Source organism: Ranitomeya imitator, chromosome 5, assembly GCF_032444005.1.
Source record: "Ranitomeya imitator isolate aRanImi1 chromosome 5, aRanImi1.pri, whole genome shotgun sequence".
Lineage (NCBI taxonomy): Eukaryota > Metazoa > Chordata > Amphibia > Anura > Dendrobatidae > Ranitomeya > Ranitomeya imitator.
In genome coordinates this window covers 211563547-211577255 of record NC_091286.1, presented here as the reverse complement: position 1 = coordinate 211577255, position 13709 = coordinate 211563547, and the positions used below count along the sequence as shown (strand labels likewise).

The window sequence follows — 13709 nt, the reverse complement described above, 5'->3', positions numbered from 1 at the left end:
CGTGCGGCTCCATGTGTTGCTATGCGGCCGCACGCTCCGCTCCGAAGTGCCGGCGCCAGAGCTTGCTTTTCACATGCGAGACACGGACGTGTTTCTTGCATGTGTGACTCTGGCCTAAGAGGTAAATTGCAAAGCTGCTTGCTTTTACAAGCACTTTGCAATTTTACTCAGATTAGAAAAGGACCTTCCAGGATGGTACATGCTTATCGACCTTGGACGTATGTATATGTTACATCTGTAATGTGACAAGTCACGTTGATCACATTAAGATGCCTGCTGAGTTTTAGTATTGGGAGTGGCAATACCTCCGTGCAAATACCATCGCTGTGATAGGCTGTTCAATTCTGAACAGCCAATTACAGTGCCTTCAGTGTTTCAGGAAATAAAATTGCCTGCAACACTGATGTCCAGCTTATGATCGGTGCTGTACAAGACTGGAGCCTAGCAACCATGGCGTCACCAGGGTCAGCTCTGACTGATGAAACCGGATGATGACATTGATTACAGCTATCAGTGTGCACAAATACATTTTGATCCCACAGTGACCTCCCTTTATTTCCTCTCTCTAGCGGTGGATGTGTACAGGGGAGTCACTGTGTCTCTCTGTGAGGTGTGCTGAGCCTTGTGGTGCCACAGACCTATTCAAGCCGGTGCCATCACTGCTGGTGCTGCTGAAGAAAGATGTTTCTGATTGATTTTTCCCTGATCCATTCCTGATCTTTCCTAATCCAACCCAATCCCCCTTCTGCCGTTGAGCGCTGATCACTTGATATTTGGCAGGTTATTTCTTTTTCATGCATCCTGCAGCCCCCGAGTGCTGATAAGTGACACAAATCACTGATCCGCAATCGTGCTTGCTGTTTTCAGAGACTTTTTTGCCCATAACTATTTTTCTCCCCCCTTTGCACCACTCCAAATGTGCATCCTATAGCTATAAATTAATAGACACCTAACATGTCTAGGTTATTTTTTATCTAAGTGGTGAAAAAAAATTCCAAACTTTGCTGGAAAAAAAAATTGCGCCATTTTCCGATACCCGTAGCGTCTCCATTTTTCATGATCTGAGGTCGGTTGAGGGCTTATTTTTTGCATGCTGAGCTGTCGTTTTTAATGATAGCATTTTGGTGCAGATACGTTCTTTTGATCGCCCGTTATTGCATTTTAATGCAATGTCGCGGCGACCAAAAAAAGTAATTCTGGCGTTTCTAATTTTTTTCACGCTACGCCGTTTAGTGATCAGTCCTTTTTTTTATTGATAGATTGGGCGATTCTGAATGCGGCGATATCAAATATGTGTAGGTTTGATTTTTTTCTATTGACTTATTTTGAATGGTGCGAAAGGGGGGTGATTTAAACTTTTATATTTTTTTAATTTTTTTAACTTTTTTTAACTTTTGCCATGCTTCAATAGCCTCCATGGGAGGCTAGAAGCTGGCACAACTTGATCGGCTCTGCTACATAGCAGCGATCATTAGATCGCTGCTATGCAGCAGAAATGCAGGTGTGCTATGAGCGCCGACCACAGGGGGCGCTCACAGCAGGCCGGCATCAGTAACCATAGAGGTCTCAAGGACCTCTATGGTTACCATTCTGACGCATCGCTGACCCCCGATCATGTGATGGGGTCGGCGATGCGCTCATTTCCGGCCGCCCAGCCGGAAGCTCCGGTTAAATGCTGCTGTCAGCATTTGACAGCGGCATTTAACTAGTTAATAGCGGCAGGTGAATCGCGATTTCACCCGCCGCTATTGTGGGCACATGTCAGCTGTTCAAAACAGCTGACATGTCCCAGCTTTGATGCGGGCTCACCGCCGGAGCCTTGCATCAAAGTGCGGTATCTGACCTCGGACGTGCTATCCCGTCCGAGGTCAGAAAGAGGTTAAACAATGCTCCACTATTCCAAATGGCTATAACCAGTAAAAGATTTGAGGGAATCCAAACATTTTTGCATTATAATGATAATGCCCAATGTCCTCCAGGAGATGACCCCAACTCTGATCGTCTTTTCAAAGTTTGGCCGGTCAATGTGTACTTCAGCAACAAGTTTGCTGAGGTGTGCGTTACCCAAAGGGACATCTGCGTGGATTAGTCCCTAATACATTTCAAGGCTCAAATTCTGACAATACTTGCCCAGTAAGAGGGCCAGGTATGGAATTAAACTGCACAAGCTATGCAAGAGTACCTCAAAGTACACCCACAGATTTAGAGTTTATGAAGGGAAGGACACTCAGATTGAAACCCCTGAATGTTCCTCTGTCCTGGGAGTACGTGGGAAAATTGTGTGGAATTCGTGCATCCACTGCTGGATCAATGGTATCACCTCTATTTAGATAACTTTTAAACCAGCATCGCACTCTTCAAGTCCCTCTCTGTATGAGCTACCACAGCATGTGGTACTGTCCGCAAAATCAGTGAGGCCACCCTAAGTCGCTAATTGAACAGCTACTCAGAAAGGATGAAAGCAGAGTGTAATCTAGCAACAACCTGCTGGTGGTTCAAGTACAAGAGGAATATCCTTTTCTTGATCACCTTACATGGTGATAGCAGACTCCCACTGCTGTACGAGGTACCTCTACACAGGTCACCAAACCAGACTATGTACTGGGGTACAACAAGAACATTGGGGGAGTTTATGTCTCTGACAAAGTCCACCAGCAATACAGTGCCATGAGAAAAGCCAAGGTTTGGTATAAGAAGCTGGCCATGCACATCGTACATATGGCAATGTACAATGCTTACGTGCTATCACAATGTGCAGGCAAGAGCGATACGTCATACCTTCAGTTCCAGGAGGGATTGATCAAGACCCTAATATTTGGAATTCAGGAAGGAGCAATCATCCGTACTTCTGGAAATGAAGGTGCTCATATCGTACCATGCCAACATTTCCCAAGGAAGGTCACTCAGGTCACAAAGAAAGGAAGTCCGCAAAAGAGATGACAAGTGTGTTACAGAAGGGTGATACGCAAGGACACCACTTATCAATGTGACACCTACCACGACAAATCTGGCCTGTGTATAAAAAATGCTTCAAACTGTACAGCACATCCATGGACTACTAAATTATTCATTTTTTACTTACACAACTCATGTATGCCAACCTGTTGTACACTACACAACTCATGCATGCCAACATGATGTATACTACACAACTCACGCATGCCAACCTGACGTACACTACACAACTCACATGTGCCAACCTGATGCACACTACACAACTCACGTGTGCCAACCTGATGCACTCTACCCAATTTATGTATCCCACAATATTATAGAATTTCAATAGCAGAAAACCCTAGATCAATTCCAAAATGGGGTTACTGGTGGGGGTTTTCCACTGTTTAGGCACATCAGGGGCTCTTCAAATGCGACATGATGCTTGCAGACCATTCCCTCAAAGCCTGCATTCTAAAATGTCACTCCTTCATGTCCAAGCCCTGCCATGCTCCCAAACAGTAGTTTTCCTCCACATATATGGTATCAGGATAACTTGCACAACAGATTGTGGGGTCTACTTTCTCCTGTTACCCTTGTAAAAATATAAAAATTTGAAGCTAAAATAAAGTTTTTGTTGAAATATTAGGTTCTGTAGAAGGACGTAGATCTGGGGATTTATTATGATGGAAAATAGGCTGAACTTGATGGACAAATGTCTTTTTTCAGCCTTACTAACTATGTTACTATGTTACTATTTTTTTATTTTTATGACTCAATGTTATAATTTTCTGTGAAGCACTTGGAGAGTTCAAGGTGCACACCACAGATTTACATAAATTCCTTGGGGGATCTAATTTACAAAAAGGGTCACTTGTGTGGGGTTTCCACTGTTTAGGTACCTCAGGGTCTCTCCAAATGCGACATGGCATCCGCTCTTGACTCCATCCAATTTTTTGTTCAAAAAGTCAAGCAGCGCTCCTTCCCTTCTGAACCCTGCAGCGAGCCCAAACAGGGGTTTTCCCTGCAATTTTTGGGGTCCGTTTTCTCCTCTTACTCTTGTGAAAATTAAAAAAATTGTCTAAAGTAAAATTTTTGTGAAAATAAGTTAAATGTTAATTTTTTTCCTTCCCTATTGCTTCAGTCCCTGTGAAGCACCTGAAGGGTTAATAAACTTCTTGACTGTGGTTTTGAGCACCTTGAGGGGTGCAGTTTTTAGAGTGATGTCACTTTTGTGTATTTTATGTCATATAGGCCCCTCAAAGTCGCTTTAAATGTGATGTGATCCCTAAAAAAAGGTTTTGTAAATTTTGTTCGAAAAATTTGAAATCAATGGTCAACTGTCTTGATATAAAGTAGACATATAGGAAATGTTATTTACTATTTTGCGTGACATATCCCTCTGATTTAAAGACTTATACATTTTCACCAAATTTCTGATTTTTTCCCAAATAAACGCAAGTCATATCGAAGAAATTTTACCACTATCATGATGTACAATTTGTCACACAAAAAAATCTCATAATCAAAGAGATTCGTTGAAGCGTTCCAGAGTTATTACCTCATAAAGTGACACTGATCAGAATTGTACAATTTGGCCTGGTCATGAAAGTGAAAACAGGCTTATGGTGTAAAGGGGTTAACCAAATTCCTGCAATTTAAAATCCATCCATCTATCTAAATGGTTATGTTTCAGCAGGTAACTTTTGCAAATTAATAGAAATATTTATGGAACAGTTGGAAACATTTCCACAAAAAAATCTGACATGTGAACAAACCTTTATTGTTACTTTTTTAAGGATTCAATACATAAAAAAGGCGTCTGACTGTTTGAACCCAATTTAAAATGAAATGGTCACTTAAATTATTTAGAGAATCAACAATGTGATCAGACTAAAAATCAGCTATCAACTCCATTTTGCATGATCAGCTTTTTTATAACCAATATTAAAAATGTGTTTAAGCCACATGCTGTATAAATCTACGCTATTGTTACTATGAAGAGAATGAATTGCAACTATTGAAGGAAAAGCTTAAAATTAACATTATAAACATTAATTACCTTTTGATGCACATACCTCTCTATTGCTCTTTTAATCTCCAGTGTAAAAAAACAAGGTCTCACCAGTTATGCCAAGGTCGATCGCAAATCACCATCAAGGCCAGTGATGGGGAGGTAGTTGCAGTCCAATCAACAAAAAAAGCTCTAGGAAAGCAGCAGAAAGTTGACACTGCAGCAGCAGGAACATTACAAATTTGTATCCATGGCATTTAGTTTTAAGGACAACCCAGTTAAGTGTTATGTGATTCATATTTTTCATATTTAAAATATTAGTGTTAACTGACCTCTTATTGTACACAGAATTTTCTATCATTGGGCAGTGAAGAAAAAATAATTACATTTTTACCACAAAAATGTTGTTGTAAAGCCAAATGCTATATTTTCACATGGAGAATTGTGTAAAAATGGCACCAAAATATGTACACAACTTCTTTTGAATGTGGAAATACCCCACATGTGACTGTACCGTACTGCTTAGCCACAGAGCGAGACTCGGGTGGGAAGGAGTACAATTTGAATCTTGGAGAACAAATTATGGTAGAATAGTTTGTGGGCTCCATACACAAAGCCCGTGTTTCTGGAAACATACAAAAGTAAATTAAGTGGGGTCTCATCGCTACAGAAATGCCAAATATGTGGATGCTAAATGTAGTTTAGGAACACTGTGGGGCTCAGAATGCAGGGGTGCATTTGGATTTGGGAGAGCTACTAATTTTCGCAGGACAAGATGACGTTTTCAGCTTTACCATTTTACCTATATTCAGGCTGCTGCATTCACTCACATCCAACGTCTTTGCATAATTTCTTTGGACTCCATCCATATCATCTCCTCTCTCCCCTCCTATGTACAAATTCCCTTAGCGTTCTGGCTCTTACTGAAACCTAGATCCAGGAGTGAGACACCACCGCTGCTGCTTTCGTATGGTGGACTACATTTTTCACATACTCCCAGACCTGACAGCCGACAATGTGGAGGTGTAGGTTCGCTCTTATCAACCAAAAAGTACTTTTCAGGTTATCCCCCCAGTACCCTCACTTACAGTTAGGTCCATATATATTTGGATAGAGACAACATTTTTCTAATTTTGGTTATAGACATTACCACAATGAATTTTAAACAAAACAATTCAGATGCAGTTGAAGTTCAGACTTTTAGCTTTCATTTGAGGGGATCCACATTAAAATTGAATGAAGGGATTAGGAGTTTCAGCACCTTAACATGTGCCACCCTGTTTTTAAAGGGACCAAAAGTAATTGGACAGATTCAATCATTTTAAATAAAATGTTCATTTTTAGCACTTGGTTGAAGACCCTTTGTTGGCAATGACTGCCTGAAGTCTTGAACTCATGGACATCACCAGACGCTGCGTTTCCTCCTTTTTGATGCTCTGCCAGGCCTTCACTATGGTGGTTTTCAGTTGCTGTTTGTTTGTGGGCCATTCTGTCTGAAGTTTTTAATGACAGGTTTTTAATGATTTGGGTCCTAATGAATCAGAAACAAAATTTGCTAAATTTTTTCAAGTACGGATTTTTCAGAAAAGGGCATCCCAATATTCAATTAAAAATGACAATGACATGATTTCCTATTTTGTCAACATTCATTTTACAAACACAACACAAAAAATTGGACTTAATTATAAAAATGATACAATCTTAGTTGCTGGAAGCTAAAGATTAGGTGTCCCCAAAAAAGGACATTGGTAGATAATGGGTTAATAAACTCCTGGGTTGCTTTGGCTTTATGTTTTGGGTCATTGTCCATCTGTAGTATGAAACGACGACCAATCAGTTTGGCTTCATTTGGCTGGATCTGAGCACACGGTATGTCTCTGAATACCTCAGAATTAATTCGGCTGCTTCTGTCCTGTGTCACATCATCAATTAACACTAGTGATCCAGTGCCACTGGCAGCCATGAATGCCCAAGCCATTACACTGCCTCCGCCGTGTTTTACAGATGATGTGGTATGATTTGGATCATGAGCTGTACCACACCTTCGCCATACTTTTCTCTTTCCATAATTCCAAAGAATGTTCTTCCAGAACTGTGCTGGCTTTTTTAGATGTTTTTTTAGCAAAGTCCAGTCTAGCCTTTTTATTCTTGATGCTTATGAGTGGCTTGCACCGTGCACTGAACCCTCTGTATTTACTTTCATGCAGTCTTCTCTTTATGGTAGATTTGGATATTGATACGCCGACCTCCTGGAGAGTGTTGTTCACTTGGTTGGCTGTTGTGAAGGGGTTTCTCTTAAACATGGAGATTATTCTGCGATCATCCACCACTGTTGTCATCCGTGGGCGCCCAGGTCTTTTTGCACTGATGAGTTCACCAGTGCTTTCTTTCTTTGTCAGGATGTACCAAACTGTAGATTTTGCCACTCCTAATATTGTAGCAATTTCTCGGACGGTTTTTTTCTGTTTTCGCAGCTTAAGGATGGCTTGTTTCACCTGCACGGAGAGCTCCTTTGACCGCATGTTTACTTCACAGCAAAACCTTCCAAACGCATGCACCACACCTCAAATCAACTCCAGGCCTTTTATCTGCTTAATTGAGAATGACATAATGAAGGGATTGCCTACACCTGTCTATGTAATAGCCTTGGAGTCAATTGTCCAATTACTTTTGATCCCTTTAAAAACAGGGTGGCACATGTTAAGGAGCTGAAACTCCTAAACCCTTCATCCAATTTTAATGTGGATACCCCCAAATGAAAGCTGAAAGTCTGAACTTCAACTGCATCTGACTTTCTTTGTTTAACCCCTCTGTGACCTTAGATGTACTATCCCGTCGAGGTGCCCTGGGCTTATCTGACCCTGGACGGGATAGTACGTCATAGCCGATCGGCCGCGCTCACGGGGGGAGCGCGGCCGATCGCGGCCGGGTGTCAGCTGCTTATCGCAGCTGACATCCGGCACTATGTGCCAGGAGCGGTCACGGACCGCCCCCGGCACATTAACCCCTGGCACACCGCGATCAAAGATGATCGCGATGTGCCGGCGGTACAGGGAAGCACCGCGCAGGGAGGGGGCTCCCTGCGGGCTTCCCTGAGCCCCCCGCAGCAACGCGATGTGATCGCGTTGCTGCGAGGGTCTTCTCACCTCCCTCCCTGCTCGAGCCCCGGATCCAAGATGGCCGCGGATCCGGGTCCTGCAGGGAGGGAGGTGGCTTCACAGAGCCTGCTCAGAGCAGGCACTGTGAAGCAGCCTGCACTCCTATCAGATCAGTGATCTGACAGAGTGCTGTGCAAACTGTCAGATCACTGATCTGTGATGTCCCCCCCTGGGACAAAGTAAAAAAGTAAAAAAAAAAATTTCCAAATGTGTAAAAAAAATAAAAAAAAATATTCCAAAATAATGAAAAAAAAAAAAAAATATTATTCCCATAAATACATTTCTTCATCTAAATAAAAAAAAAAAACCAATAAAAGTACACATATTTAGTATCGCCGCGTCCGTAACGGCCCGACCTATAAAACTGGCCCACTAGTTAACCCCTTCAGTAAACACCGTAAGAAAAAAAAAAAAAAAACGAGGCAAAAAACAACGCTTTATTATCATACCGCCGAACAAAAAGTGGAATAACACGCGATCAAAAGGACAGATATAAATAACCATGGTACCGCTGAAAGCGTCATATTGTCCCGCAAAAAAAGAGCCGCCATACAGCATCATCAGCAAAAAAATAAAAAAGTTATAGTCCTGAGAATAAAGCGATGCAAAAATAATTATTTTTTCTGTAAAATAGTTTTTATCGTATAAAAGCACCAAACCATAAAAAAATTATATAAATGAGGTATCGCTGTAATCGTACTGACCCGAAGAATAAAACTGATTTATCAATTTTACCAAACGCGGAACGGTATAAACGCCTCCCCCAATAGAAATTCATGAATAGCTGGCTTTTGGTCATTCTTCCTCACAAAAATCGGAATAAAAAGCGATAAAAAAATGTCACGTGCCCAAAAATGTTTTCAATAAAAACGTCAACTCGTCCCGCAAAAAACAAGACCTCACATGACTCTGTGGACCAAAATATGGAAAAATTATAGCTCTCAAAATGTGGTATTGCAAAAAATATTTTTTGCAATAAAAAGGGTCTTTCAGTGTGTGACGGCTGCCAATCATAAAAATCCGCTAAAAAACTCGCTATAAAAGTAAATCAAACCCCCCTTCATCACCCCCTTAGTTAGGGAAAAATAAAAAAAAATGTATTTATTTCCATTTTCCCATTAGGGCTAGGGTTAGGGCTAGGGTTAGGGCTAGGGCTAGGGTTAGGGCTAGGGTTAGGGCTAGGGTTAGGGCTAGGGTTAGGGTTAGGGCTAGGGTTAGGGCTAGGGTTAGGGCTAGGGTTAGGGCTAGGGTTAGGGCTAGGGCTAGGGCTAGGGTTAGGGCTAGGGTTAGGGCTAGGGTTAGGGCTAGGGTTAGGGCTAGGGTTAGGGTTAGGGCTAGGGTTAGGGCTAGGATTAGGGTTAGGGTTAGGGTTGGGGCTACAGTTAGGGTTGGGGCTAAAGTTAGGGTTAGGGTTTAGATTACATTTACAGTTGGGAATAGGGTTGGGATTAGGGTTAGGGGTGTGTCAGGGTTAGAGGTGTGGTTAGGGTTACCGTTGGAATTAGGGTTAGGGGTGTGTTTAGATTAGGGTTTCAGTTATAATTGGGGGGTTTCCACTGTTTCGGCACATCAGGGGCTCTCCAAACACGACATGGCGTCCGATCTCAATTCCAGCCAATTCTGCGTTGAAAAAGTAAAACAGTGCTCCTTCCCTTCCGAGCTCTCCTGTGTGCCCAAACAGGGGTTTACCCCAACATATGGGGTATCAGCGTACTCAGGACAAATTGGACAACAACTTTTGTGGACCAATTTCTCCTGTTACCCTTGGGAAAATACAAAACTGGGGGCTAAAAAATAATTTTTGTGGGAAAACAAAAAGATTTTTTATTTTCACGGCTCTGCGTTATAAACTGTAGTGAAACACTTGGGGGTTCAAAGTTCTCACAACACATCTAGATAAGTTCATTGAGGGGTCTAGTTTCCAATATGGGGTCACTTGTGGGGGGTTTCTACTGTTTAGGTACATTAGGGGCTCTGCAAACGCAATGTGACGCCTGCAGACCAATCCATCTAAGTCTGCATTCCAAATGATGCTCCTTCCCTTCCGAGCCCTCCCATGCGCCCAAACGGTGGTTCCCCCCCACATATCGGGTATCAGCGTACTCAGGACAAATTGGACAACAACTTTTGTGGACCAATTTCTCCTGTTACCCTTGGGAAAATACAAAACTGGGGGCTAAAAAATAATTTTTGTGGGAAAACAAAAAGATTTTTTATTTTCACGGCTCTGCGTTATAAACTGTAGTGAAACACTTGGGGGTTCAAAGTTCTCACAACACATCTAGATAAGTTCATTGAGGGGTCTAGTTTCCAATATGGGGTCACTTGTGGGGGGTTTCTACTGTTTAGGTACATTAGGGGCTCTGCAAACGCAATGTGACGCCTGCAGACCAATCCATCTAAGTCTGCATTCCAAATGATGCTCCTTCCCTTCCGAGCCCTCCCATGCGCCCAAACGGTGGTTCCCCCCCACATATCGGGTATCAGCGTACTCAGGACAAATTGGACAACAACATTTAGGGTCCAATTTCTCCTGCTAACCTTGGAAAAATACAAAACTGGGGGCTAAAATATAATTTTTGTGGAAAAAAAAATATTTTTTATTTGCATGGCTCTGCGTTATAAACTGTAGTGAAATACTTGGGGGTTCAAAGCTCTCACAACACATCAAGATGAGTTCCTTAGGGGGTCTACTTTCCAAAATGGTGTCACTTGTGGGGGGTTTCTACTGTTTAGGTACATTAGGGGCTCTGCAAACGCAATGTGACGCCTGCAGACCATTCCATCTAAGTCTGCATTCCAAATGGCGCTCCTTCCCTTCCGAACCCTCCCATGCGCCCAAACGGTGGTTCCCCCCCACATATGGGGTATCAGCGTACTCAGGACAAATTGGACAACAACTTTTGTGGTCCAATTTCTCCTCTTACCCTAGGGAAAATACAAAACTGGGGGCTAAAAAATAATTTTTGTGGGAAAAAAATTTTGTTTTATTTTTATGGCTCTGCATTATAAACTTCTGTGAAGCCCTTGGTGGGTCAAAGTGCTCACCACACATCCAGATAAGTTCCTTAGGGGGTCTACTTTCCAAAATGGTGTCACTTGTGGGGGGTTTCAATGTTTAGGCACATCAGTGGCTCTCCAAACGCAACATGGCGTCCCATCTCAATTCCTGTCAATTTTGCATTGAAAAGTCAAACGGCGCTCCTTCCCTTCCGAGCTCTCCCATGCGCCCAAACAGTGGTTTACTGCCACATATGGGGTATCAGCGTACTCGGGACAAATTGGACAACAACTTTTGAGGTCCAATTTCTTCTCTTACCCTTGGAAAAATAAAAAATTGGGGGCAAAAATATAATTTTTGTGAAAAAATATGATTTTTTATTTTTACGGTTCTGCATTATAAACTTCTGTGAAGCACTTGGTGGGTCAAAGTGCTCACCACACCTCTAGATAAGTTCCTTAGGGGGTCTACTTTCCAAAATGGTGTCACTTGTGGGGGGTTTCAATGTTTAGGCACATCAGTGGCTCTCCAAACGCAACATGGCGTCCCATCTCAATTTCTGTCAATTTTGCATTGAAAAGTCAAACTGCGCTCCTTCCCTTCCGAGCTCTCCCATGCGCCCAAACAGTGGTTTACTGCCACATATGGGGTATCAGCGTACTCAGGACAAATTGGACAACAACTTTTGAGGTCCAATTTCTTCTCTTACCCTTGGAAAAATAAAAAATTGGGGGCAAAAATATAATTTTTGTGAAAAAATATGATTTTTTATTTTTACGGTTCTGCATTATAAACTTCTGTGAAGCACTTGGTGGGTCAAAGTGCTCACCACACATCCAGATAAGTTCCTTAGGGGGTCTACTTTCCAAAATGGTGTCACTTGTGGGGGGTTTCAATGTTTAGGCACATCAGTGGCTCTCCAAACGCAACATGGCGTCCCATCTCAATTCCTGTCAAGTTTGCATTGAAAAGTCAAATAGCGCTCCTTCCCTTCCGAGCTCTCCCATGCGCCCAAACAGTGGTTTACTGCCACATATGGGGTATCAGCGTACTCAGGACAAATTGGACAACAACTTTTTGGGTCCAATTTCTCCTGTTACCCTTGGTAAAATAAAACAAATTGGAGCTGAAGTAAATTTTTTGTGTAAAAAAGTTAAATGTTCATTTTTATTTAAACATTCCAAAAATTCCTATTAAACACCTGAAGGGTTAATAAACTTCTTGAATGTGGTTTTGAGCACCTTGAGGGGTGCAGTTTTTAGAATGGTGTCACACTTGGGCATTTTCTATCATATAGACCCCTCAAAATGACTTCAAATGAGACGTGGTCCCTAAAAAAAAATGGTGTTGTAAAAATGAGAAATTGCTGGTCAACTTTTAACCCTTATAACTCCCTAACAAAAAAAAAAATTGGTTCCAAAATTATGCTGATGTAAAGGAGACATGTGGGAAATGTTACTTATTAAGTATTTTGTGTGACATATCTCTGTGATTTAATTGCATAAAAATTCAAAGTTTGAAAATTGCGAAATTTTCAAAATTTTCGCCAAATTTCCGTTTTTTTCACAAATAAACGCAGGTACTATCAAAGAAATTTTACCACTATCATGAAGTACAATATGTCACGAGAAAACAATGTCAGAATCACCAGGATCCGTTGAAGCGTTTCGGAGTTATAACCTCATAAAGGGACAGTGGTCAGAATTGTAAAAATTGGCCTGGTCATTAACGTGCAAACCACCCTTGGGGGTAAAGGGGTTAAAATTCATTGTGGTAATGTCCATAACCAAAATTAGAAAAATGTTGTCTCTGTCCAAATATATATGGACATAACTGTATTTTCCCTTCTTTTAGGTCCACACTGTCAGATTCTACCACCCTTTCTCACTGTGAGTGGCAATTGTGTATTGCCCCTCTAGACCCCTCCCATCAGTTCTTGGATCACTTTGCCACCGGGTTTCCACATTTTCTATCCTGACATCCCCACCCTCATCATGGGGGTCTTTAATATCCCAATTGGAGATCCCACTCTCCTCATCTGCCACTCACCTTTTATCTCTAACTTCCTCTTTTGGCCTTTCACAGCTTACTAACTCTCCTTCACATGAATACGGAAATATGCTGGACCTGACCTTCTCCCGGGCCTGCTCAGTGGATGATTTTGCTAACTTCTCTCTCCCGCTCTCTGACTACAATCTTCTTTCATTCTCTGATAAGAATTGTCAACCAGCTCAGGACACCAGTCACTTATATAAATATACATGCTATTAACACGCAGAAACTTATGAAGAATTTGCAGTCATCATTGGCCCAAATCCCTTCCCTTTCATGCTCTTCACTGAAGCATTATAATGATACATTGTAGAGTACCCTGGATGAAGCTGCACCTTCTACAAATAGAACAACTCAGCACAGATGGCAACAACCCTGGCACATGCTCTAAACACATTTCCTACAGCGGTGCTCCAGGTGCGCCGAACGCCTGTGGAGAAAATCCAATCTGGCAGAAGATTTCATCCATTATAAGTTTATGCTTAAAGCATAGAATTCTGCCCTTCACCTCATCAATGAAAGCTATTTCAACATCCTCATTACCACACTA

The 13709-nt window shown here is 41.9% G+C and overlaps 1 protein-coding gene across 1 annotated transcript in view; it reads left to right on the top strand.

Annotated features, from left to right (window-relative positions):
- Positions 1–13378, top strand: part of LOC138637711 (uncharacterized) — a 64616-nt gene extending 51238 nt beyond the window's left edge. Inside the window, exons 5-6 of the mRNA XM_069726616.1 lie at positions 12962–12996; positions 13193–13378. Coding sequence (XP_069582717.1) covers positions 12962–12996; positions 13193–13378 — 221 coding nt within the window. The remainder of the gene's footprint in view (positions 1–12961; positions 12997–13192) is intronic.
- The last annotated feature ends 331 nt before the right edge of the window (positions 13379–13709 follow it).